This window comes from Festucalex cinctus, chromosome 5 (genome assembly GCF_051991245.1).
Source record: "Festucalex cinctus isolate MCC-2025b chromosome 5, RoL_Fcin_1.0, whole genome shotgun sequence".
Lineage (NCBI taxonomy): Eukaryota > Metazoa > Chordata > Actinopteri > Syngnathiformes > Syngnathidae > Festucalex > Festucalex cinctus.
Window position 1 is genome coordinate 24,506,765 of NC_135415.1, and position 23,033 is coordinate 24,529,797.

The 23,033-nt window shown below is 40.9% G+C and overlaps 3 protein-coding genes across 4 annotated transcripts; 1 reads left to right on the forward strand and 2 right to left on the reverse strand.

Annotated features, from left to right (window-relative positions):
- Nucleotides 1-972: 972 nt before the first annotated feature.
- tmed7 (transmembrane p24 trafficking protein 7) lies at nucleotides 973-5,454 on the reverse strand. 2 transcript variants are annotated; one of them, XM_077520529.1, is made up of 4 exons: nucleotides 5,291-5,454; nucleotides 4,808-5,014; nucleotides 3,391-3,636; nucleotides 973-1,986 (listed from the first exon to the last, which is right to left on the reverse strand). In XM_077520529.1, the coding sequence occupies exons 2-4, from the start codon at nucleotides 4,967-4,969 to the stop codon at nucleotides 1,750-1,752; spliced, it is 645 nt and encodes a 214-aa protein (XP_077376655.1). In that variant the 5' UTR covers nucleotides 4,970-5,014; nucleotides 5,291-5,454; the 3' UTR covers nucleotides 973-1,749. The 2 variants fall into 2 exon arrangements, with proteins under 2 accessions (XP_077376655.1, XP_077376656.1); XM_077520530.1 differs by lacking the exon at nucleotides 5,291-5,454 and adding an exon at nucleotides 5,085-5,284.
- A 658-nt stretch (nucleotides 5,455-6,112) lies between these two features.
- LOC144018424 (RNA-binding protein MEX3B-like) lies at nucleotides 6,113-13,419 on the forward strand. The gene is made up of 5 exons (XM_077520527.1): nucleotides 6,113-6,866; nucleotides 8,370-8,608; nucleotides 8,880-8,925; nucleotides 9,733-10,421; nucleotides 11,339-13,419. Exons 1-5 carry the CDS (start codon nucleotides 6,293-6,295, stop codon nucleotides 11,723-11,725), a joined length of 1,935 nt encoding a protein of 644 aa, XP_077376653.1. The 5' UTR covers nucleotides 6,113-6,292; the 3' UTR covers nucleotides 11,726-13,419.
- Nucleotides 13,420-13,432: 13 nt separating this feature from the next.
- On the reverse strand, nucleotides 13,433-21,656 carry LOC144018425 (mothers against decapentaplegic homolog 4-like). The gene is made up of 10 exons (XM_077520528.1): nucleotides 21,446-21,656; nucleotides 20,089-20,396; nucleotides 19,600-19,774; nucleotides 19,258-19,512; nucleotides 18,073-18,180; nucleotides 17,932-17,982; nucleotides 17,425-17,608; nucleotides 17,002-17,170; nucleotides 15,673-15,811; nucleotides 13,433-15,594 (listed from the first exon to the last, which is right to left on the reverse strand). The coding sequence occupies exons 2-10, from the start codon at nucleotides 20,326-20,328 to the stop codon at nucleotides 15,383-15,385; spliced, it is 1,533 nt and encodes a 510-aa protein (XP_077376654.1). The 5' UTR covers nucleotides 20,329-20,396; nucleotides 21,446-21,656; the 3' UTR covers nucleotides 13,433-15,382.
- Nucleotides 21,657-23,033: the final 1,377 nt, after the last annotated feature.

The following is a 23,033-nucleotide window of genomic DNA, read 5'->3' on the forward strand; positions in this document are numbered from 1 at the left end:
ATAAAATAAATAAATAAATAAAACAACATGTCAGTTTAATCCGTTTATACCTGTTTTGTACACACCGGATCAGATTTTAAAATCACTGGCTTTTGTGGAGTGGTGTGACTGGTTGGTGAATGTGATTATTTCGCCCTCTTCAGGACAAATGAAACATAGCAAGAGAAATACTGTACAGCGCATACGTTGAGGTTGCGAAAGACGCTTCACTTGCATACACTTTTACATGTATTCGTTTATTATTAGTTTTTAACTTATATACAAGTGTATTGAATAATGTAGCAAAAAAAACCCAAAAACTTAAGAGCAAAGAAAGTAGATTCTAAAGTACTGAAGTTGACAAAGGAAGCCAGAAAAGTCGTTATAAGAGAAGTATCCAAAATAGTGAGTGTGAAGCAGGGACGGAAGGAAGGCAGTAGCAAGAAGGATAAAGGAATGTAGGCACAAAGACAAAGTACAGAGAATGTAATAAGGAAAAAAAGCAGTTCAGAGGTGGGCCGTGAAAGGAAGGAGGATGGAAAGGCAAGAAAAAAAAGCAGGCCTAGAATTGCTAAATTAGCCCAAAGAAGCATGTTACCAACCGACTTACTAGTTTTCATTTAATTGAGAGTATTTTTCATAAAGATATTCACTGGGATTATGACTGCACTCCTTCATTAGCAATAGACTACAACACGTTCCGGGCATCCAGACATTACGGTAAACACTTTTTTTTTTTTTTTTGGTCACAAATGTGTTAACCCATAAGAAAAGTATATAAACCACATCAACAGTAAACACACTTGAAAGGAAGAGTTTATTGTCATTCCAATAACTTAACACATCCCCAGAGTGCCCATGGGACTTTTTTTTTTTTTTTTTTAAGGGGGAGAGAAAGTCACCCATCAGTGCACACATGCAGTCTTGTAAAACTATTTAACAGGAAGGTTATGAATATTGAAAGGTTCAATTGAGAGGACTGCGCCACCATAATACAGGGGATGAACTGTTTTATTATAGGTTTCAAACAGAATTTGGCAAGATCGCAAATCATACTGGATTAAAAAAAATGAATAGAACAGACTTTTATGCTTAAAAACTCCTTTGCACAGGCACAAATGTTGGCAAACTGTCTTGAAATTAACAGACTTGGGATTTTTTTTTAAAAGAAAATATGACAATTGTGACTACACAGTTCCGCTGAAGCATCATTATAAGCAGTTTATAATTGTGACAAGCAAAGAAAAGAGCATGTAACAGAAACGTTGGCATTCCAACAATTTGCTGTAGAGCAAAGTGAAGCTGTGATTGCCTTTTGTTGCATTAAGATTTACAGATCATTTTCATAGGCTTTGAGAAAGAGAAAATAATATTTTGGGGTCAAAAGCGAGTGTGTTCGTGCTACTGGCATGACCTGAACCCTCCCTTTTTCCTTTCCAGGCAGATTGACTGAAAATCAGAAAAAAAAAAAAAAAAAAAACAAGGACAGACAACATTAAAAGAGGAACACAAAAAGAAACGAATGATTTCAAATACTGAAGGGGCATGCTTTCGCCACCTATGCTCAGTAGTAGATTTTTAAAAGCACAAACATTCTTTTTTGTTTGTCCCCCAATCAAATCACTATGTATAAGACTTATTTGCATACAGTATCTTTAAACAACAGCTTAAAGTGTGATCCAAATCTCTCTGCTGTTATAATCCACTCTATGAAAACAAGCAAACAAAAAAAACAAACAAACCAAACAACCAAAAGGAGAGCAGGCAGGGTTATGATCCCACACGGGTTGTGGTGGTCTTCTTGTCGGAGAAAAAGCTCCGGAGCAGGACCACCTGGCTGATGCTGACCACCAGCAGGACCATGGCCTCACCAATGGACCAAAAAGCCACGCGCGTGTTCAGATCCTCGGCGCGGCTGCGTCCCTGGGCCTCGCGCAGGCGGAAGTGCGTCTGGTAGTCGATGACTGACTTGAGGGCCTCGTGGATGGACACGCAGGCCGACTCCAACTGGAAGATCCAGATGGGATATTTCAGGTGGCAATTAAAACTTGACAAAATCGTAAATATCACTGTGTTAATTGTGATCCGATTTAATCTGGTCCAAGCTGACTTTTTTTGAACATGTTCAAAATTTCTTTCACAAAATTCTGACTGGAACTGTGTTAAAGTGGAGCATATGCAATTTTGAACAAGAAAAAATAGCAGGCAATTTAATAAGTGCCTGGACTGTTGAGAGAAAAATAATATTCAATTGTGCTAGATAAAAATGGAAATTAATTACGTTTCATTATGGCTTGTGTCAGCAGAAAGCTTCAATGTACAACAATATAAATTATTTACTCATTCACTCTCAGCCATTTTCACTGAAGCAACCCCCTTCACTCCCGGCTGTTTTACTGGGTTTTGACTGATTTCGCAAGGCCCACAGAACATTGTGTTCTATTGCTATAAAAACATGAAATTACCAAAAGAAAGATTCAAGTCTATTCTTTCATCAGGAAAAAAAAAAAAAAAGAATATTTCTATACGTTTCCGTTTTGCAGCAATTAATATTACAATAATATAGCCAACTTTCATCATTTACAAATCTGTTTAAAACTGTGGGTAAAACACCTTGTTGCAACATGGCCCTGGTTGATCTCATACTCTGCTGCCACCTGTTGGCCATTTGTGTAATAACTACCATTTCTTCAACCGCTCTTTGCAGTTGAGGCTGCATCAAAGCCTTCTGTATGCTCTAGCATTATTTAAAAAAAATAAATAAAATTTTTTATAAATACTGGTAAACTGGGACACTGGTAATATTTAAAATAGAACGTATTTATACGTTTTTGGGAGCAAATTAGTTTTAAGAATATCAGTAATGTTGAAAATGGATGCTCAAAATGACCCCACTGAAAATGTTTCTCGACAAGAAAAGACAGTTTACTCTACCCACAATGTAAATTTAAGAAATAAAATTTGATTGTTATATTGAATATTAAAAAAATACTTCCGATCCCTTGGATTAATCTGTAGAAAAAAAATGCTCCTCAAAATTGGAAAGTTTCTCGACATTGTTTAGCAGACAAATGTTAGTTTGAGCCTTGACATAAAAAGGAGAGGAACATGTACCAACAATTTGAGGAAGTACAGAACTGAAGTTATTTGAATGCTAATGAACAAAACATCTGATTAAACAGAGACTATACAAACAGGAATAACTTGTATTAGTGCAACGCACAAAAAGTAAATGAAATGAAAGTAGAAAGTAAAATATGAAAAAAAATAAAGTATAATTTTAAAATGAGCACATCTGCCTCACAGTTTGTGCTCCTCCGCCCACAGTCAGCTGGAAAAGGCTCTTGCTCACCCAGCACTTATACGAGCACGAGTGCGGTAGAAATAGGATGGATGTTATCATGAACTCACGTGGGTGAGAGCGGTGGCCCTGTTCTCGTTAGGGAAGAGCGGCGGGTCGTCGCCGACCTGGAAGTCGAAGTAGACCGTCTTGTGTGTGAAGGTGGAGAACTCGTTGCTGAAGCAGAACTTGTATGTGCCGTCCTTAGCGGCGGTGAAGGTGAAACTGTCGTACTGCTTCTTCATCTCCTTGTAAAGAGTCGTGCCGTCCGGATCCTCCAGGCGGCAGTCCACGTCGTAATGGCCGCCGGTGACCACCTGGGAGAATGTACAATGGGGCGCAGGGGGGGCCATGAAGCACAATTACAGGCATGGTGTGGTGATGTGTATGGATTGTCAGAAAAGCACCAAAGAATGCATTTTTGCATCACTTATTCCAAAAGAAGGAACAGCAAAGCATGAAAAAAAAAAAAAAAAGAAAGTCACTTGTTTTCAGTACTTTGGGTATCAGTTCTAAAACCGGAGACTGGCTGCTTTCTGTTTCCTTCCGAGCAGGCTGCATGCTTTCACAGTTTAGAGGCAGTCCTCATTAGCAAACCTCAATGACGTCATCATTTATGCACTTGAGCATCATTTATGCACTTGAAAATAGCAGCATCCTAAAGAGAGCTCGTCGTATGCGATGGTAGAACATTTTAAACTACTGCACTTGTAACTTGTTTTAATAAAAACAAATCGGTACTAATACATCAACGAATGAACTCCATGTTGAAAATTTGGACATTTATATCAAACTGTGCATGCCAAACATCCAGCCATCCATTTTCTTGACCGCTTATTCCTCACAAGAGTCGCGGGGGGTGCTGAAGCCTATCTCAGCTGTCTTTGGGCAGTCGGCGGGGTACGCCCCAGACTGGTTGCGCATGCCAAACAGCTAGTTCTTATTAATGTAATAGCACATGTAAATGGCAGACCAGAATAAACCATGTCATACTTATTACATCTGGAACGATTTCAATTGGAATGACAAAAAAAAAAAGTCCCCATGTATACCCAGCTACTTTTAACGTATATTCATAAGACTTACTGCAGGTTGAGACTTGCCTATTAATCAATTACATCGACGGCATAGGGACAGAACTCTGACATAATCCTAGGACCGCTGTATTAATTTCTTCGCAATTCGTAAAAATGCAAATTAACTGCTTTCCTATTATCCATTTATTTTTATGTTGTATGTTTTTTGGGGCCCAATGGGCCATGAATGAAGTTGCCTAAAACACCTTGGCTGGGGTATATAGCTTGGCTATAACACTTCAACCGTTGACTGGCGCATAATTTGTACTTTCAGTTTTTGCGAGATCACGGCAAAATAGCACTAAGTGGCAAGCTCGCTTCGCTTTATCTACACCATATGGTGGCCAAGACGCTTCGCAAAACCTAGCATTCACGTCAAGGCAACAGAATTACAAACGAACCTACTACACACCTGGAATTCTAGCGTACACTTGGTTCCGGTGGTGATGTCCTCGTAGAAGCACTGTTTGGCGTTGTCGGGCAGCTCGAAGGTGAGTTCGGAGCCCAGCGCCCAGGCGCCCAGGAGGAGCTGGGCCCACAACGCCTGCAACATCACTCGCAACGAGCCGTACATTCTATTTCAAAGGCCTAGAACCCAAGTCGAGTGGAGGCGAGGGACCTGTGAGGAAGACAGTAGACGAGTCGTAAATGAAGGAAATAAGGCATATTAAAAAAAAAAAAAAGCCAACCTGGAGCTAATCATTTGCCGCGAGTTAGCTCGATGCTAACGGACAAGCTGTCTGGCTTCGGTGTCATAGAAACGGAAGAGCGCATAGGCCGAAGCACAGCGTGTATACGACAGCACTGTTTGCACGCACGTATAACTGGAGACAAGCTAAACTAAAACATTTTCGTTGTTTATCAACTTTTCTTTCTATCGGCGTTATTCACTCACCTCAGTACGTCTCACCCGGATACGACTAATTCTAGGCAACGTTATTACAAGCCGGGCGTGCCCATTGGCTGTCATTTAGTATAAACCCGCCCCTTTCTCTCCTTCATTGGTCGGAAAAAAATGAGGGAGGTGCGTGAGTGACGTGACGTCATTTGACGCCTACGCTCCAACGTGGCTGGTATGATCATAGTGATAAACCACCGTTCAACAACGTATCATACATTTCTTATATGACCGTAAAATGTGTGTGCTTTGTATTATCTATAGAGCATCAGGAATGTCATAACTTACACACATTTTAATTTGTGGCCTCCATAAATAAGAGTTTTTTTTCTTTGTTTTTTTATTAATTTGAACCCTTTAAAAATAGCACAATTACTGTACATCATATCCTAACCAATACATTGCTCTTCTCATCTTGTCTTGTTGTTGAACGTGAATGTGAAGTGTTTTTTTTTATGTAAATGAATAAAACTGGAAACTATTTATTGTGCAGAGTTTTCTCTCCCTCTCTCTCTTGAGTCATCAAAACAGGTATTTTTTACTTAGATACTTCAGTACATTTTAGTCTGTACTTTTTTATATATTTACCTAAGTACAGGAATAGAATCGTTACTTCTAAATTTTTGAGTCTTTAATCACAAGCAACTGCAATTGTACTTATGTACAGAGTGCGAGCACTTGTGGCACCTGTGTGAAACCAAAATAGCCCATCGTTACATCTTTAATCCATACAAGACGCTGTGACCTGATGAAGTGTCTGCGCCGGTGACAGACAGCAGAATACACCGTTTTCAGTTTGACCCAGAATCCAACTCTCGCGAGATCAAAGATCGAGCGAGATTAACGTGCTCGGGGGGAAGCTGGCGACTCGAGACAAAACAAAAGCCACACAGTACACACATTTCAACCACCTGGCGCTGGTCGCTTGTTATTTGAATTTTTGTTTGTTTGTTTGTCACCCCTTCCCCCGATTCAGTATCTTAAATATATCGCTCAACTATGCCGAGCAGCACGTCTTTACTGGAGGCCGACGAGGGAGAATCCGAGGTCCCGCCGCCGCCACTAGTGCACGCTTTCGCCGGTATGGGCCTCGACGAGCACCTCGGCACCCAAAGCCAAACGGCAGCCGAGCAATCGGATGACAGTCCAGCCTTGTACCATCACCACCAGCTCATCCCGGCGTCCCACTTTAACCTCCTCGGTACTGTCCTCGACTTGAAGCCGCTGTCGCATCGACCACCTTCGGGAGACGACGGGAACGTCACGCCCGAGGACGAGGAGCCACAAATCCCAACCACCTCGGGTAGCCCGTTGCTATCGCAGGCCCACCAATACATCCATTCATCAGGGCCGGGGGGCTCCGCGATGCCGTCCGCGTTGGACCAAGTGGAGACTGTGTTGCTTTACAACGGGGACGAGCGGGTGGACGACGCCGGCGGGTACTGCGGAGAGCCCGGCGGCGGCTGCTTCGAGGCCGAGGCGTCGCTGCTGGCTCGCCGGAAAAGTGTCAACACGACCGAATGCGTGGCCGTGCCGAGTTCCGAGCACGTTGCGGAGATCGTGGGGCGACAGGGTGAGTCTTTCTCGAAAATATTAGGAGGAGGTTAAACGTGCTTAAGCAGAACTGTGAATTACACAAAACTAACTGTGCCATATTGGGAATTGGGCCGTGTTTGTGCTACCAAGCGAGCTAACTTTAAGCTCCCAACTTATTGTTGCAACTAGCACGTTACAACACCGATTTTGAATGCCTTTATTTAAATTAAAGTTGTTTTCGCGATCACAGATAAGTTCCAAACATTAGAACTCATCTACAGCGTACTCATCGAAGTTGACACTTTTTTTTTTCCTGACGTTTTTATTATGTTAATGTTCTCTGGAGTGCTGCTAACCTAGTTAGCTTGGGTCCAAAGTGGGTCAACCCAGCACCGCCCGACTGGAATTAACCTCGACAAAAAAAAAAAAACGTTCAACGAAAGTTTTTAATGAACCATCACTAATTCGCACTCGAATCGTCAATTTCTTCCACAGCTCGTGTGCTTTTTTCTCCATGTCTAATCTATACATCATGTGCTTTCTTTTGTCTTCGAAGACCGCAAGTTGCTTTGCCACATCAGCCCCATTTGTAGTTTTTTCATTGTGGTTCCTCGTGGGTAGAACTATGATTTCTCACGTTCGATTCAACATAAAACACACGTATTTTTGAACATACACCCTCGTTGTACGTCTTTTGATTCGCATTGTGATGGGTTTTGCACATGATTAAAGAACAGTTGGAGCTCCTGCTGATGGGGGATGGTGCCCGGCACGCTGTTAACACAACAACAGGAAATGGCTGGACTCAACCACAGCTTGAAAGGAATATTTAATCAACTTGAAATGGCATTAGAGGTTGAGAGCTTTAACTTGCATTATGATTTATTAACATTATGGAAATAATAAGGAACAAACTTGTAGTCTAGTGGTTCTCAAACGTTACCAACCAAGCACCACAATGTAGTCTGCCAACATCAGCACTGCAATTACCGGTAAATACAGAGAAAATATATACTGATGGTTACATTATAATAGGGATGCTCAGTACCATTTATTTCCAGGCGGTACCAGTATGGTTATTCTCTCTTGAGTACTTACTGATAACGGACAGAGTACTGATACCGCTATTACTTGTGATACATACAATTTCAATTAACACAATCACATAATTCTGAACAATACTCACGGTGGACTGGATTCTTGGCTGGTGGTGGAAGCGAGTCTTTTCTTTATAATTTTTTTTTAAAATAAAAATAAGGTAAACACTGTGCTTCAAGAAATGTTCTAATGCATATATTCCTGGCATCGGGCCGAAACCTCATAAGTCACAATTTGGCAGACTTCATATTTATTTATTTTTTTAAATCTATACTTTTGGTCAGTCCACCTGTGTGGGTGTCATTTTTACGAATTATTGACCAATCTAAAGTGTTGGAAATGTCTTGTTCTCTTTAATGAAGCAATGTTAATAGTTGAAAAAGAAACCAACATTTTTGTACTCTTGAACATTTAATTGATTTTGATCCCCACCCCCCACAAGGTTGTAAGATTAAAGCGCTCCGAGCCAAGACGAACACGTACATCAAGACGCCAGTGAGGGGCGAGCAGCCGGTTTTCGTTGTGACGGGACGCAAGGAGGACGTGTGCATGGCCAAGCGGGAGATCCTGTCGGCCGCCGAACACTTCTCCCTCATCCGGGCCTCCCGCAACAAAGCGGGCTCTCTGTCGGTCGCGTCCGGGCCGGGGATCCCCGTTCTGCCCGGACAGACCACCATTCAGGTAATGGGGATTGATCTCATTACAACAGTGTTTTCTAACATTTATTGAGCCAGAGAATATATTTTACATTGAAAATAACATACACTAACCTCACTCACTCCCAAAATCAGTTTTTTTGTAATGTTTCGTTAAACAAGAAAAATAGTGTAAAACATGCTTTAATAATGACAAAAATAGAATGTAAAATAAATTGAACTCCCTTTGCTGGCGTTATAGCCTTTATCAACTCATTATATATTCATGCTGTGTATTAACGTTTATTTTCCTGCAGGTGCGGGTGCCATACCGTGTCGTAGGACTGGTTGTGGGTCCAAAAGGTGCATCATTTGGCTACTTTTTATAATATATATATATTTAATATATAGTGGATGTAATTCTTATCGTCGTGTGTTTAGTTTTACAGTTAACTCCAGCTGCGTTGTCATTAAACAGCTTAACTCATTCACTCCGAGCAGCCATTTTGACTGAAGCAACCTCCTTCGCTCCCAGCTGTTTAACTGGATTTTGACTCATTTTGCAAGGACCACTGAATATTGTGTTTTATTACGATAATAACATGGAGCCTACCAAAATCTTTCACTAAGAAAGTGAAAGTGAAGAAAATATAGCAATTGGCATTAGAAAATATCTATATTTCATCGATATTCACATTCCTGGTGAATTAAAGAGCTTGGCGCAACATGGCCCTGGCTGATCTCTTATACTCTGCTGCCACCTGCTGGCCGTTTTTGTAATAACTGCCATTATAAGCCACCTCTTCGTGTCAGAAGCTGCATCAAAGCCTTCTGTATGCTCTTGCAAAAGACAAAAAAAAACGTGAAAACATGTTTTTGGGAGGGAAGGACAAAGTATTAAAACGTATTTATACGTTTTTGGGTTTGAATGAGTTAAAGGACGCTTAGTGACAACAGTGACATACGCTACATACTTGCTAGTTGCTATTGCTACGCAAGCAAAATGGTGCATTCAGTGTGCTTTCACAACGTCGGAAACTTCAGTTTTCTTCGATAACGTTTTAAAGGGGAAAATAATCGGCCAATTGGCCGATGTTTGAAGGCCAATAATCGGCCGATTACAATCGGTAATGACAGTTACTATAAAGCAATTCATAATTTGTGTTCCAGGGGCGACCATCAAGCGCATCCAGCAGCAGACGCACACCTACATCGTGACGCCGAGTCGCGACAAGGAGCCGGTATTCGAGGTGACGGGCATGCCGGAGAACGTGGACCGCGCCCGCGAGGAGATCGAGGCGCACATCGCCCTGCGCACGGGCACCTGCGGCGGCGGTCTGGAGGCCCCCGGCGCCGACAACAACGACTTCCAGTTCAACGGCACGGACGTGAGCTTCGACAACGGCGAAGCCGGCTGGTTCCGCGCCGGCGGCCTCCTCCCGGCGAACCCGAGCGGCGGCGGCCAGCGGGCCAACAACGCGGGCGGCAGCGGCATCCGCATGTCTTCCACCTACCGCAACGACAGCTCCAGTTCCCTGGGCAGCGGCTCCAGCTCCACCGACTCCTACGGAGGAGGCGGCGCCAACCGCATGGCCGACTTCAGCCCCACTTGCTCATTCAACTCCAATTCCAACAACAACAATAACAGCGGCAACGACAACCCGGGGGCCACCAGCTTCTGGTTTGGGGACGGCCTGACCCCGGTGGGACCCGAGGACCCCGCCGCAGCGGCGGGCGCCGGGAACTCCTCGTCGGGATTCGAACCCCTGAGCATCTCCACGGGCGCCGCACCGCCGCACATCTGGAGCCCCTTCGTGGACCACCAAAGTCTTCAGGGCTTCGACGCACGGCCTGCTCAGGTAGGTGGCATTTGAAATAACGCGGGAGAACCAGAGCCCCGACCTAAACCCTGAGTCTGGTTACACCCTAACTAGGGCTCGACCGATGCTGACTTTTGACAGAAAAAAAATACAGATTAATCTGCCGATTATTTAAAAATAAGTATCAAGCATAAAATTACGCCCCCTTCCCCAATTCCTTTTCGGTGGTGTCACTTACGCCCAAACTTTGCCTATTAAGATTCTCTGCTTTGAATGACAAGTCCATAGTATCAAAAAATTTCACAAAGTATACAAGGTTATTGTATAGATTTATGTGTCAATAATAAACCCATTCTTACTTGTTTTCAACTGCTGTAAAGCATTGACCTTTTTTTTTTATCTTGTGTTATTTTCACAAGTGAGAAAAGAAAGAAAGAAAGAAAGAAAAATTGGGAAGAATTTGTGCCTCTGCGTAGTGATATCTTACCTGTGGGTATGTGTTCCCACAGCAAACACAAACACACAATTAAGTCGATGCTAACTTTCTGTTAGCATTTGAATGGGATACTCCCTTCACTTTTAACATTAGCGCTAGGCTAGCAATGTTTTAAAAATGAAGCCTGTTTGGTGTTTAAATATTCAGTGGATGTAATTCTTAACATTGTGTGTTTTACAGTTAACTCCAACTGAGGTGTCATTAAACAGCTTGAAGGACGCCTTGGGACAACAGAATAACTAGAATAACACTACACTACACACTTGCTAGTTGCTAATGCTACGCAAGCAAAATGGTGCATTGAGGGTACATTCTTAGCGTCGGAATCTTCAGTTTTCTTTTCTAACGTTTGAAGGGGAAAATAATAGCCCTATTGGTCGGGCCCTAACTGAAGCTTGAAAAGAGGAACTGAAGAAGGATGTTTTGTTTGACCCTGCACTTTTCTTGTTGCCATTTCCAGACAAGTCAGCCCGGGACTCCCCGCCTCTCGCCTACTTTCCCTGGCGTGGACGCCCTGGAGCACCCCCAGGCGCTGCACGTGCTCCGCGCCCCCTTCGGCGGCACCCACCGCCCGCCCTCCTACTGCTCGGCCTTCTCCTCCTCCTCCTCCGGCGACAGCTCATCCTCGTCGCCGCCCGAGCCCTCCCTCGCCTACGGGGCGGGGCGCCGCCCGGGCACCGACACGTGCGTCCGCTGCCTGGATGGCCGGGCGGTGGCCGCCCTGGTCCCCTGCGGCCACAACCTCTTCTGCGCCAAGTGCGCCGCCCAAATCTGCCAGTGTCCCGACGCCGCCTGCCCCGTGTGCCTGTCGCCCGTCACCCAGGCCCTGCGGCTGCGCAACGTGTGACTGGCGGATGGCCAAATCCTCAAATGTAGCAAGCGGAAAACGTTTTAAACGTTTTTGTTAGGCAACTTTGATTTCTTTTATTTTTTATTTTTGTTGGAATTTGCAGACGTCTCTCGTGACTGCCACCCTCCGGAGGGGGCGCAAGTGAGCATGTTTACAAACGGCAGGATCCCCGGCCCGTATTGTATTAACCGGTCGTATTATACATTCACGCATTACATACCAAAAGCGGCATGAGAATCCACTTTTTTTTCCACTCTTACTTTATCAACACTCCACAGGGCGTCAACTCGTTACCTTAGCGGTGCTACTTTTTTTTTTTCCCCCCCTCCTTTTCCCGCCAGCTCGCAGGAGTCACTATGCCAGGATCAAAATCGTTTACGGTTAAAACTCGTGCCTGAAATTAAGTTCCGTGAAAAACATTCAGTTTGCTTCAAAAACGACTTAAAAAAAAAGTGTGGCCTTTTTTTGTTTTTTTTGTTTTACACTGATGTAATGTATACATCGAGGTTCAAGGTCTTAACATGTATTAATTTTTTTGCTTCCTCGTCGTTTTTTTTTTTAGCACATTTAGTACTAACATTCCTTTTACGAAAACTGCTGTAAATCTAGGAACAATTCCTTGAATGTTCTCCAGTGTTCACTTTTTTTTTTTTTTGTTAAACGTACGACGTTCATTTCCTCACCCTGCCACCGGGCCTATGCAAGAGTCCGCCTGGGTTTGGGGAAAAACAGGGTGAGGAAATAAAATGAGGGATTTGACGGTACTTTTTCGGTGGGACTTTGTTAATCCATTCCTCACGCCCCAAATATAAAATCATCTCCGTTTTTTTTTTTTTTTTTGACATACGGGATTGTTGTCAGGACGTTTTTGAGGGGGAAAGCGCCTGGAATGTAGACACTACACAACTAGTTTTTCGGTTCTTCTATTTTCTTTTTTAAAAATTGTTTGATATACGTTTTTGAGTTATGTTTACTTAGAAACTAACCCACACACCCAAAAACCCTCCAGGTTCTTTCCCCTCCAATCTTTATCCGTCCTTTTTGTTCGAGGGTGAATGCAATATACATGGTCAACCCTCAACCTATTGTATTATATTATTACTGTTAAGGACTGAGATATACAGAAGTTATTTTTATTTTGTTACATTTCATATTCTATATATATATCTAGACAAAGTATCTATATTCCGATGTTTACAATAAGATTTTAATTTTTCTATTTTTTCTTTGCGCGGGCGATAAACACGAATGAATTTGCAACGCTTTACCTGCTTCGTAGTTGTTAGATTTTTCGGAACACCACCACTGGAAATACGGAATGTGCGTGCACAAGCATGTTAAAAAAATTGTAAAAGTAAATTTAAACCGCTGAAGATATGAGCTGCCTGCTAATGCGTGTTTAAGAAAGTGTTCCTTTTTTTTAGTAGCCGTTTTTTGTGCTAATTTTACTACTTTCTGTATATGTAGGGGGCAAGTCTTATGGCATATATAACAAAAATCTCAATTCAAAATGGGGCGGACTTAGGAGTTTAAAAAAAAATGCAAGACTATATTTTATAAACAGGCCTTTTAAGTTATTGCGGCCAAAGCACTGATGTTATTATTATATATATTTGCTGTAAAGAGAATTTTAAGAGTTTTATTTTTCTGATATTAAAGTTACTTAATAAAGACGGTTTCATTTAAAGCCACATTGAGTCTTCGTTTGTGTCACTGACTTGATTTATTCATGGAAAAGTGAGTTTAAATGTGGGATCATTAACATCAACATGCACTACAAAGATTATATATTTATATTTACATACACCTGATTTAAAAAAAAAAAAAAAAAAAAAAGACTAACCACAACGGGAACATTGTATGTTATGTTGGTGAAAAGATGGGAAGACAAAATGGCGTCCTTAGTGTTCCAAAACAAATGCACAGTTAAGTCAAAAGTAAAGTGCTAAACATAAAAAAAAAAAAAAATGTATCAAAACGTCTGGGAAATGTAGATTTACAGCTAGTATTTTGTGAACTGATACTAGACCGAGAATCAGTCACTGGCCACAACATTAGGTACACAATCTAATGAGATGTTAAACTCTGCCTTTACAAATTAAACAGTCAGCTTCAGAGACTCACACCCACCTTTATTCTCAACGTAGCCATTTCTTGCTTGTAAAATTCTTGCTGTAGTATTACTATTGACCCCTTTTCCAGATAAAATGACTTTTTTTTTTTTTCCCCCTAATTTGAAACCTCTCTCTAATAAAATGTTCACGTTACTTGTCATATCACATTTATTTTGTAATATTTCCCATTTTGTCACATAAAATAAACACTCATACTACCATTTCCCCCCCACATTTTCTCATAAAAGTACAATTTAATTCACATTGCATTCACCTTTTTTTTCTCATGAAATGACTTCATTGTCATAAAATTCTGATGCTATAGTAGTCTGCCCTTCATTGTTGTAAAATTATTTTTAGTCAGATCCAACATTGATATAATTTTACAACTTTTTCTTCTCATAATAGATGAATATGACCTCTTCTTGGGGAAAAATACAACTATTAAAAAAATTGGACTTCTCAATTGGAATTCTCAACGTTTCTCATTTTAGCACATTAAGGCCGGGAGCGCATGATCGCGCTTCTCCCTTTAAGGCCGGGAGAGTGGATATGTCATTTTGTTTTGACCAATTGTTGGTCACTTTGCCGATTAAATGCATCAGAATATGCACGAGTGGGTGACTTTCGCAGGAGTTATAAAATAACTGCTGCAATTGACGACGGCGCGGGAGGATTTCGAATAAGTGTAACGAGTCGACAATGGCATACTGTTCAGAAATATGTTTGTAGACAATGACGAAATGTTGACGGCTTTGTCACAGAATGGACGAGGAATAATTATCACTCGAACCCTTGAGGTTATAACATCTGTGCTCCAGTGTTCAAAGTAAACATATATGGAGTTATATACCAGCAGATGCGAAATTTTCGCTTAATTTCTAGGTCGAAAAAATTTAACTTATTTCTCATCGAACATGTTTAGTTTTTCCTTTTCTGCGTGAATTTTTCTCTACTGTTTACGCCTATCCCTGTGATAAAATAATTATCTAAAGTTGTGTCTTTGTTCTCTTTAAAATTCAAACTTTCTTCTTGTTATAGTCTCAGCCTTTGTCCTCAAAATTATAACTTCATAAAAAGTATGACTTCATTCATATAATTTCATCCCCAATTTTTCTTGGGGAAGACAAAAAACAAAAAAAACAAAAAAAAAACATTACTCTTAAAAACACCTTTATTCTAAAATAATTCAGATTATTACTCTTTTTTTTCCTTTACAATGTAGTCCTAATACTTCATACTTCTCAAAGTATCACTAACTGACCATTTTTGTTTTTGTGTACCTAATGAAGTGGCTGTTAAAACCGCAATTGTAAAATCAACTACAATCTCATATAATAAGTGTACTAAAAAATAAGCCACCAATGTTCATTATGTGGAAAAACACAGCACTCTGGTCTAGTCCAGCAGTCTGACCGATCCACAGTTTGTCCTTTCGGATGAAATGTGTCATTTTGGGTGAACACTACAGCACCGTCAAAACCCACCTGACGACGACAACACCAACAAGCAAAGGAAGACTCCATCTGTCGTGACCGGTTCAGTCGAGCGGCTGTGGGTCGGCGATGGGCATGGTGTGCAGCACCTCGTCCAGCAGCTGCAGGGCGCGGTGCAGGTGGATCTCAATCCAGCACGGCGTCTCCTTGATGCTCTGCCGAGGGTAGTCGGGCCCCCAGCCCTTCACGAAGCTCATGCGCAGGATGCACAGGCGGCGGAGGTCATCCACGCCGATGCCGGCCGCCGCCGACAAACCTGCAGAAAAATACGCGCCGTGATTGTTACTTTTGGCTAATTTAAGGAACACAATCTCTGAAAAGGGTTCAAACTCACTGATAGCGGGTGCGATGCCTCCCACCGAGCCGGGTCCGGGGATGTTTCCCGCCACGGCGGCCGCCTGCGCCGCAGCTGCCGCCTGAGCGGTCGCCGCCTGCTGCTGCATTTGCCTGTGACACTGACGCAGGTCGAACACCTGACACACAACATAGGCACAATGTTAGCCAAAAGGAGGGGCATGCTAATGCTTGTCCAGAATAGTCCACATTTCGACTTTAATTCTTCACAATGATGTTGACTAGTTGCTAATAGTGTTCTCTCGTTTATCGCGGATTCATCTTTTCTCGTTTCTCGTGGATTTTTTTACAGCATGCTTTTTGGTTTGTTTATTTTTTATTTTTTGGTTTTGCATGGCCGTATCTCTCGAACTCTACGCTCGACCAGGGACATCCAGGCACCTGCGGATTCGTCTCAACAAGACCTTTCCAACGGTGTGTGTCCTGTCGCTCCACAACATTGCATTCCGGAGATAGAAAATATATACTGTACTATATAACAAGTAAATCAAAACAAAACAAAAATTTTAATGGAAAACATGACTGTAAATGGAAAACAAAAAAAAACAAAATGATGAATGAAAACGCATTCATAATAAACTGAAAATCATACCAAAACTAACGGAAAAAAAAAAAACATTAAATGGAAAAATATATAAAGCATCGCTGTTGTACTGTACACTGTAATAAGTAAATGCATTAAAAAAAACAACAACAACAACATACTTTTAATGGATATATATATTAACGCAATAAACGAGGGAACACTGTACACTTGTTTGTAGGGCTGGGCAACAAATGAAATTAATTTGATTAATCATCATTTTAAAAGTCGAATCTTTGAAAATTTGTTAATTCGTGAAATTGAGTTTACAAGGCATGTTTACAATAGCTACCAATTACTTCATTGTAGCAATTACGCACAAACAATTAATGTTAAGTTTATGTTAAAACTGATTTAGAGTCAGTATACATTATTGTTTTTTGTTTTGTTTATTGAGAGATTTTATTTTTTGGCCATGTCGCCGAGCCCTACTTGTTTCACACCCATGTCAAAAGAAATCCTAAACCTTCCCTCACTTTGAAACTTTATTTCAAAAGCCGAACCTTGGCTTGAGTGTACTACAACTTAAGAATTTGTCTTTTATTGAGAAGGGTGCAGATGTGAATTATCATGTCGCAATGTTGTGTTTTTTCTTGAGGAAAGTTACAATATTTACGAGTTCAAACCGGATTTCATCAATCTCGTTTCTCAAGTATACAACTAAACTTTCACCCCATCCTGCTTATGATAAAAGTGTTTGTGTGTTATTAATCTGGAAGTGTTTACCTTTATGTAAGCGCTGGGGTAGATCTTGTGGACGGCGTCTCCGGGCGCTCGTCCGGCCTCGCGGTCCAGGTAGTAGCTCTGCACGAAGACGGCGTGGTCACTGAGGCAGCGCACCCACACGTCGCCCTCGCCTTTGCATTCCAACTGCACGCCTTTGCCAATGTGAAGCCTGACGGACGGTTCAAAGTTTACTTGATTGTCTTTTGTCTTCCATTTACACTTGTGCATTGGTACCCTGGCTTCTGAGTTTCAGTCATTCAGTGTCCAAACTCTTAACTCAATTTACCAAATCTGTGTGTTGATGTGCAACTTTAATGGGACGTGTGGCTAGTAAGTGACATCCGGAGCTCTGACTCCAGCTCTGTTTGAACATTTTGGGGTGGCATAGCACAGTGGTAGAGTGGTAGTGGGCGTGGGCGGTACCTGGCTCTCTCGATGGCCTCCGTGCGATGGACGTTGCTGAGCTGGCCTAGACAGAAGCGGTCCCCACCAGACGGGTCCACGTAGCCGTCAACGGTCACGACGGGGCATGACGACGGCACTTTGAAGGTCTCGCCCACCTGTAGGTCCATCTCGAAGTAGGCGATGGAGCACCAGTAGTCTGGAGCTGCAATACAGTTAAACCCATTAACCGAGTGACAAGCTACAGGGTGCTACATCAAGGAAGAGGTAAAATAATCCTTATACTTTATTACATTCTAAATATATGTGGTAATCAAAATATGCAAGTAAAAAAGTTACAATCGTACATTTTTATTTTTAACATAACCACAAATATTCTATCCATCCATCATATTTCCTCAAATAGTGGTCAAACCACTCAGCAGGTCCCTTATCAAAGTCAGAAAAAAAAAAAAAAAAACATACACGAAACCTGTAGTTACTGTCATCACATCAGACTCACAGTCTACATTCATTGTGTGTTCTCACCAGGATGGTTTGATATGGGTGGCTGAAAGGCAAACTCATCATGGACTGACCCTGGGGACGAGAGCAAAGTGTTGAAGGACCACCATCATCTTGAGCAAAACGTACGGTGCGTGCACGGTTTCCTTTTGTTGTCGGACTCACAGTAGTGTGCCGGCTGAGGCATGGGAGGGTGGTGCTGCAGGTGACCATTGCTGTGGTGTGGCGTGTTGGGCGTGAAGCTGCTGTTCCTTGACCAGACGGTGTTGCCACCTGAAGGGACGGTGGAAAAAAAAAAAAAAAAGAGCCCCGCAGACATTTTGTTATTATCACAACTGAGTATTTATTCTGTTTTATGAAAGCTCTCTTATTCAACATGTGATTTTCTTGAACTTGTAAAAGAGTGTGATTGGATTTCATCATTTTTAAAGTTGCATTTCAAAAATGTGATGGAAATCTTTTATTTTGTGTGTTTTTTTGTCAATATAAACATTTATTAAAACATATTCTGGTAATGATTCAAGGTAACTACATTTAAATGATATGATAGGCAAAAAAAAAAAAAAAAAGTTATCCTTAAAAATTTAACCAATTTAAAATGGCGAAATTTATTTTAATTTATATTGACTTTATGTGTTAATTTTAATAAATAATACTTACATTTTTATATTAAAACAAAACACTTCTACTTTGTAAAACTATTTAATTTTATTAATTAAAAAATTATGTGAGTGGCAAATAAAAACAGATTGTAAAAATTGCATTTAATATGTAAAATATTATTTGATTGACGATGTGACTAAAATATTTAAAAACAAATCTGAATGGGTGAAATAAATTATTAAAATTAAAAGCACAAATGCTATAAATTACAAAATATATGTATAAAAAAAACGAATTAATTTTCAAATGAAATTTGATTAAAAACAAAATTTAAAAAATAAAAATTATCAAAAATTTGTTTTTTTTTAATACAAATAACATTGATAATAATAATAATAATAATAATAATAATAATAATAATAATAATAACGATAAATAGTTAAAAAAAAACAACAACACTTTGAATGGTGAAAAAAACTAATTTAAAAAATGATAAGCATGACCAGGGAGAATTTAAGGGAGGGTGCAACAGCTTAAAACAAACAAACAAATAAATACTAAAATAATATGCGCAAAATTGACGAATTATCAGTTGCTACAGTTAACACAGATATTAAAGCATTTAGATATGATGTTGAGGCGCTAAAACAAAATGTCTACACAAGTGCCAAGTTGTAAAAATTAAACGGGTAGATGAGATGGATCTAAAAAGAGGAGCTGTTTCTAGTGGGATAAAGAGAGTCTTACTAGCTGATCCTGTGGCAACAGTGGGGAATGACGACGTGGCGGCAGAAGTGGACGCCTCGGCCGGCGGAAGCATGTTTGTGGGGGCGAATAAGTCCGAGGGTCCCGGGCGCCCCCCTGACGGAGGGTGTTGGATGGTCTGCATGGAGCGGCCCTCGTCCATGGTGGGCAGGCTCTGGGGACCGTCGAAATCGTGCTCATCTTTGACCATCAGCGCTGAACCGGGCCTGGAGCCTGTTAGATTCAGTCCCGATATGTCTGGTGGGGAGTTAAAGCAAGAAATTATGAGAACCTAAGAGCATTGAATATGTGGTAATTTTGGAAAATATGAACAATGAGTCTCACCTATTCCAGGAGAGACCACTCGCTCGTAATGATAGGGATTGACGCACACGCTGTCAGCCTTGAGGTCAAAGGCATACTGGCAGTATTTGACATGCTTCAGTTCATTCTTGTGCAGGTCGGGCCAGCGCCACAGCTTGGCATAGACCACATGTGGGAAACCCTTGCGTCCAGCCACCTGAAAGGGGAAACAAAATACACACGGGCTGGTCAGGCAATATTTGAACTGACATGTTCCAAATCGAGTAAATACTCATTTAAAATCACTTTCTTCATCTTCAAAATGTCTTATTTACATTTTCTAGACTTGAACATTTGCTAATAACCGGCTTGACGATTTACCGTGGTTTTACGGGCAAAGGAAAGGTTGGGATTGATGAAGGCAACTTATTTCCACCAGCCAACATTGACAACATACTTTTATGAGCATGTGCAAAGTGATGTCGTAAAAAGTAAAAAAACAAAACAAAAAAAAACAAACACTGAACCCACCTGCAGCCGTCCATCCAGCGTCCTAGGGATGGTGACGCACTTGCTGGGATGGGCGCCATTGGTGGTGATGGCGGTGATGAGGGAGTCTAACTCATCCTTCTTCTCCTTGAGCTTTTTCACGAGGCTCTCGATGGCCCGCTTGGCAAAGCTCTCGCTCTCGCCGCCCTGCCGGTGGCACATAAGGCTGTGCACGATGCTCAGGCAGGCGTCGTTGCTGGTGGGTGTGTTGGCGATGGACATGTCGTCTTTTGAGGATGAGACACACTGCGACAGGTGGGTTTCAACTCGAGAAACACACCATCAGGACGCTGGTTGGGAGATAGGATACACCAGATTCAATGAGTCATCTCAAATGGTCTCCAGCCAATTGCAGGGAACAGAAAAAGACCATTCACAGTTAAATTCACACCAATGTAATAGTTGAAACATTCAATGAACTTAAAATGGATGTTTGTTTGTTTTTGTTAATGTGGGATGAAGCCGGAGATAACCTACAAAAGCAGGGACAGATGATGCCCACACACAGGAAGGCCAGAGTCGAGATTAGAACGCAGAACCTCTGAACTGTGAGGCAGAGTTGCTATCTGCTATGCTACAATATGGGTATTTATGTGTAAATATATTACCAACAGATGTGTAAATACCAGTTAAATATAACACCAGACAACAGGCATAAGTCGAACATCCGGGAACATTATGACGTTGCCGATGCTAATAAATCGTCCCCATAATGATTAGGGAGGGAAAATATAAACACTTTACAGCAGTCTTAGTAGTTATAACACCTATTTGTCATATCATATCATATCATATTACGCTAAGTTATAAAAAACACAACATTAATGAATATAACGTTGGAAAGAACAAAAAACACCTGTTTTGGCCAAATTTACAAAAGAAATTCATCCGCTGAAAGCCGCAACGCTAGAGGGAAGTGACCGCTCCTACACTTCAAAATAAAAGTCTCTCACTAGCACAACACAGAATCCGTTATTATTAGAGGGCGTCACCTGACACTTTACGTTTAAACAACTATGTATACACACATTCGAAACATTTTAAACACAAGTATATATCTGTCTAAATTTATTTCCGTGTTTTTCAATTTCACTGCGGTAAGCACTGACTGGAAGCAGAAATGCTAATTAGTGCTTATTGACGAGCTACTGCATTTAAAAACAAAACAAAAAAAACAAACAAAAAAAACCCACTAGCTTAGCTATTCCCTTTTTAGTCGCGCCATATCGCCACTTTTTAAAATAACGCAAAGCATCATTGTTTCGTTAGAATAATCCCCAGTCGGAATCATGTTTATCGTACCATTGAATATTTATTTGTACGTGAAGCCAACACTTACTTTCCGCAACCTTGCGCTAGCTGCTACCGTCGTGTTGGTTGCTTTCTTCTTCGGTTGAGTTGGTGTTGAAGATTCACGCGGCCAACCAAGTGTTCTCAAAAAAAAAAAAAAAAAAAAAAAGCAGTATCGACTCCTTAAAGACGGGAAGGTATGAAGGGGAGAGAGAGAAAAAAAATCACTGCTCGCTTCTGGTAAGTTCCCATCCAGTGTATTCGTTTCTTCTTCGTCTTTGTTTTGTGATAGGCATGAGCAGCTACTGCTCCGTTGAAATAGCGCCACGTCATGTAAAGGGGTCGAACTACATCTTAAATTATAAATTTAAAAAAACTATAATTTAATGAATTATTTACACTCACTCATACACACACAATTAGTAAAATCGATATAAAAGCTGTATTGAAATCGTAATAAAAATTATGATACACGTTTTTAAAAGTATATGAAAATAAAATAGTATGCATTACATCGTAATTCTATTGATATTTGGATCTTTTACATTGTATTCCTTATTTTTATATTTGTGTTACAATTGTTTCAACTGAACAGCATCATGCTGACAAGTCTAGTAGTCTAATGAAATATAGAAACTATTTAATACAGTAAAAAACAACACTACGCATTGTATATTTTAGAAATTTTATTGATATTCAGGTAATTAACATAACATTTATCATTGTGGTTTGTGTTAATTTTTTAAAACTGCACTTGCATCGTACGTGCTGAGGGCTGTAGTCGTGAAATGCAACAGCTGTGTTACAATAGTACAAAAAAAATGCATTTTTTAATGAAATAATTAGATGTACATGTAATTTTACATTGTGGCTTGTGTTTACAATTATTAAGAACTACACAGCATGAAAGTAAGGCGTTTTTAATATTTGGTGACATCAGTGATATGAGTATAAATATGTTGAATATTAGAAACACCACCATTAATAAACTAATATGCTTAATTGAAAGCCTAAAAACATGCCAATAACACCGAATACTTTTTGGAGGACGAAAAAACGTTTCAAAAAGAGAAATACACTCCTTTGTCTGTGCATTGTAGTGACGGTACAGTTTCCTGTATTGACCAACAGGGTGCAGTAAGTACCTACAGTTTGTGTCTATAATAATATATATTTTTTTTTAAGTTAAAAAAAATATCAGTATAACAGTCAAAGGAATGAATTAAAAACTACTTTATTAAAACAAATCTGTTTTATTTTGCAGCAAAAGAACAAGTCGATTCCTAACTTTTGCCAAGCTGTTTAAAATCATATCATCAGCCGTGAGGTTTTATCATGTGGGGCGTCTGGCGGTGTGCCTGCAAGTAAAACTACATCCAGTGTTATAGGAACACACAAGAAAGCACAAGCAGGATGTTTTCACCACATCTATGCTGCTCATGTAGAGGTGATACAGGCCGCTTTCTGTGTGCGTGTTAATGATGTCTTTTTGCGGAGCGTGAGTCAAGGCAGAGTCGCAAAGGCAAATGCAAATGGACAAGCTGGAGAGGAGTGTAAGTGATGTGATGTGACTGTCTCGCTCCGTCAGGCCTGGAAATACTGCAGAGTGACAGCGCATACAGGTCACTTGCTTCTAA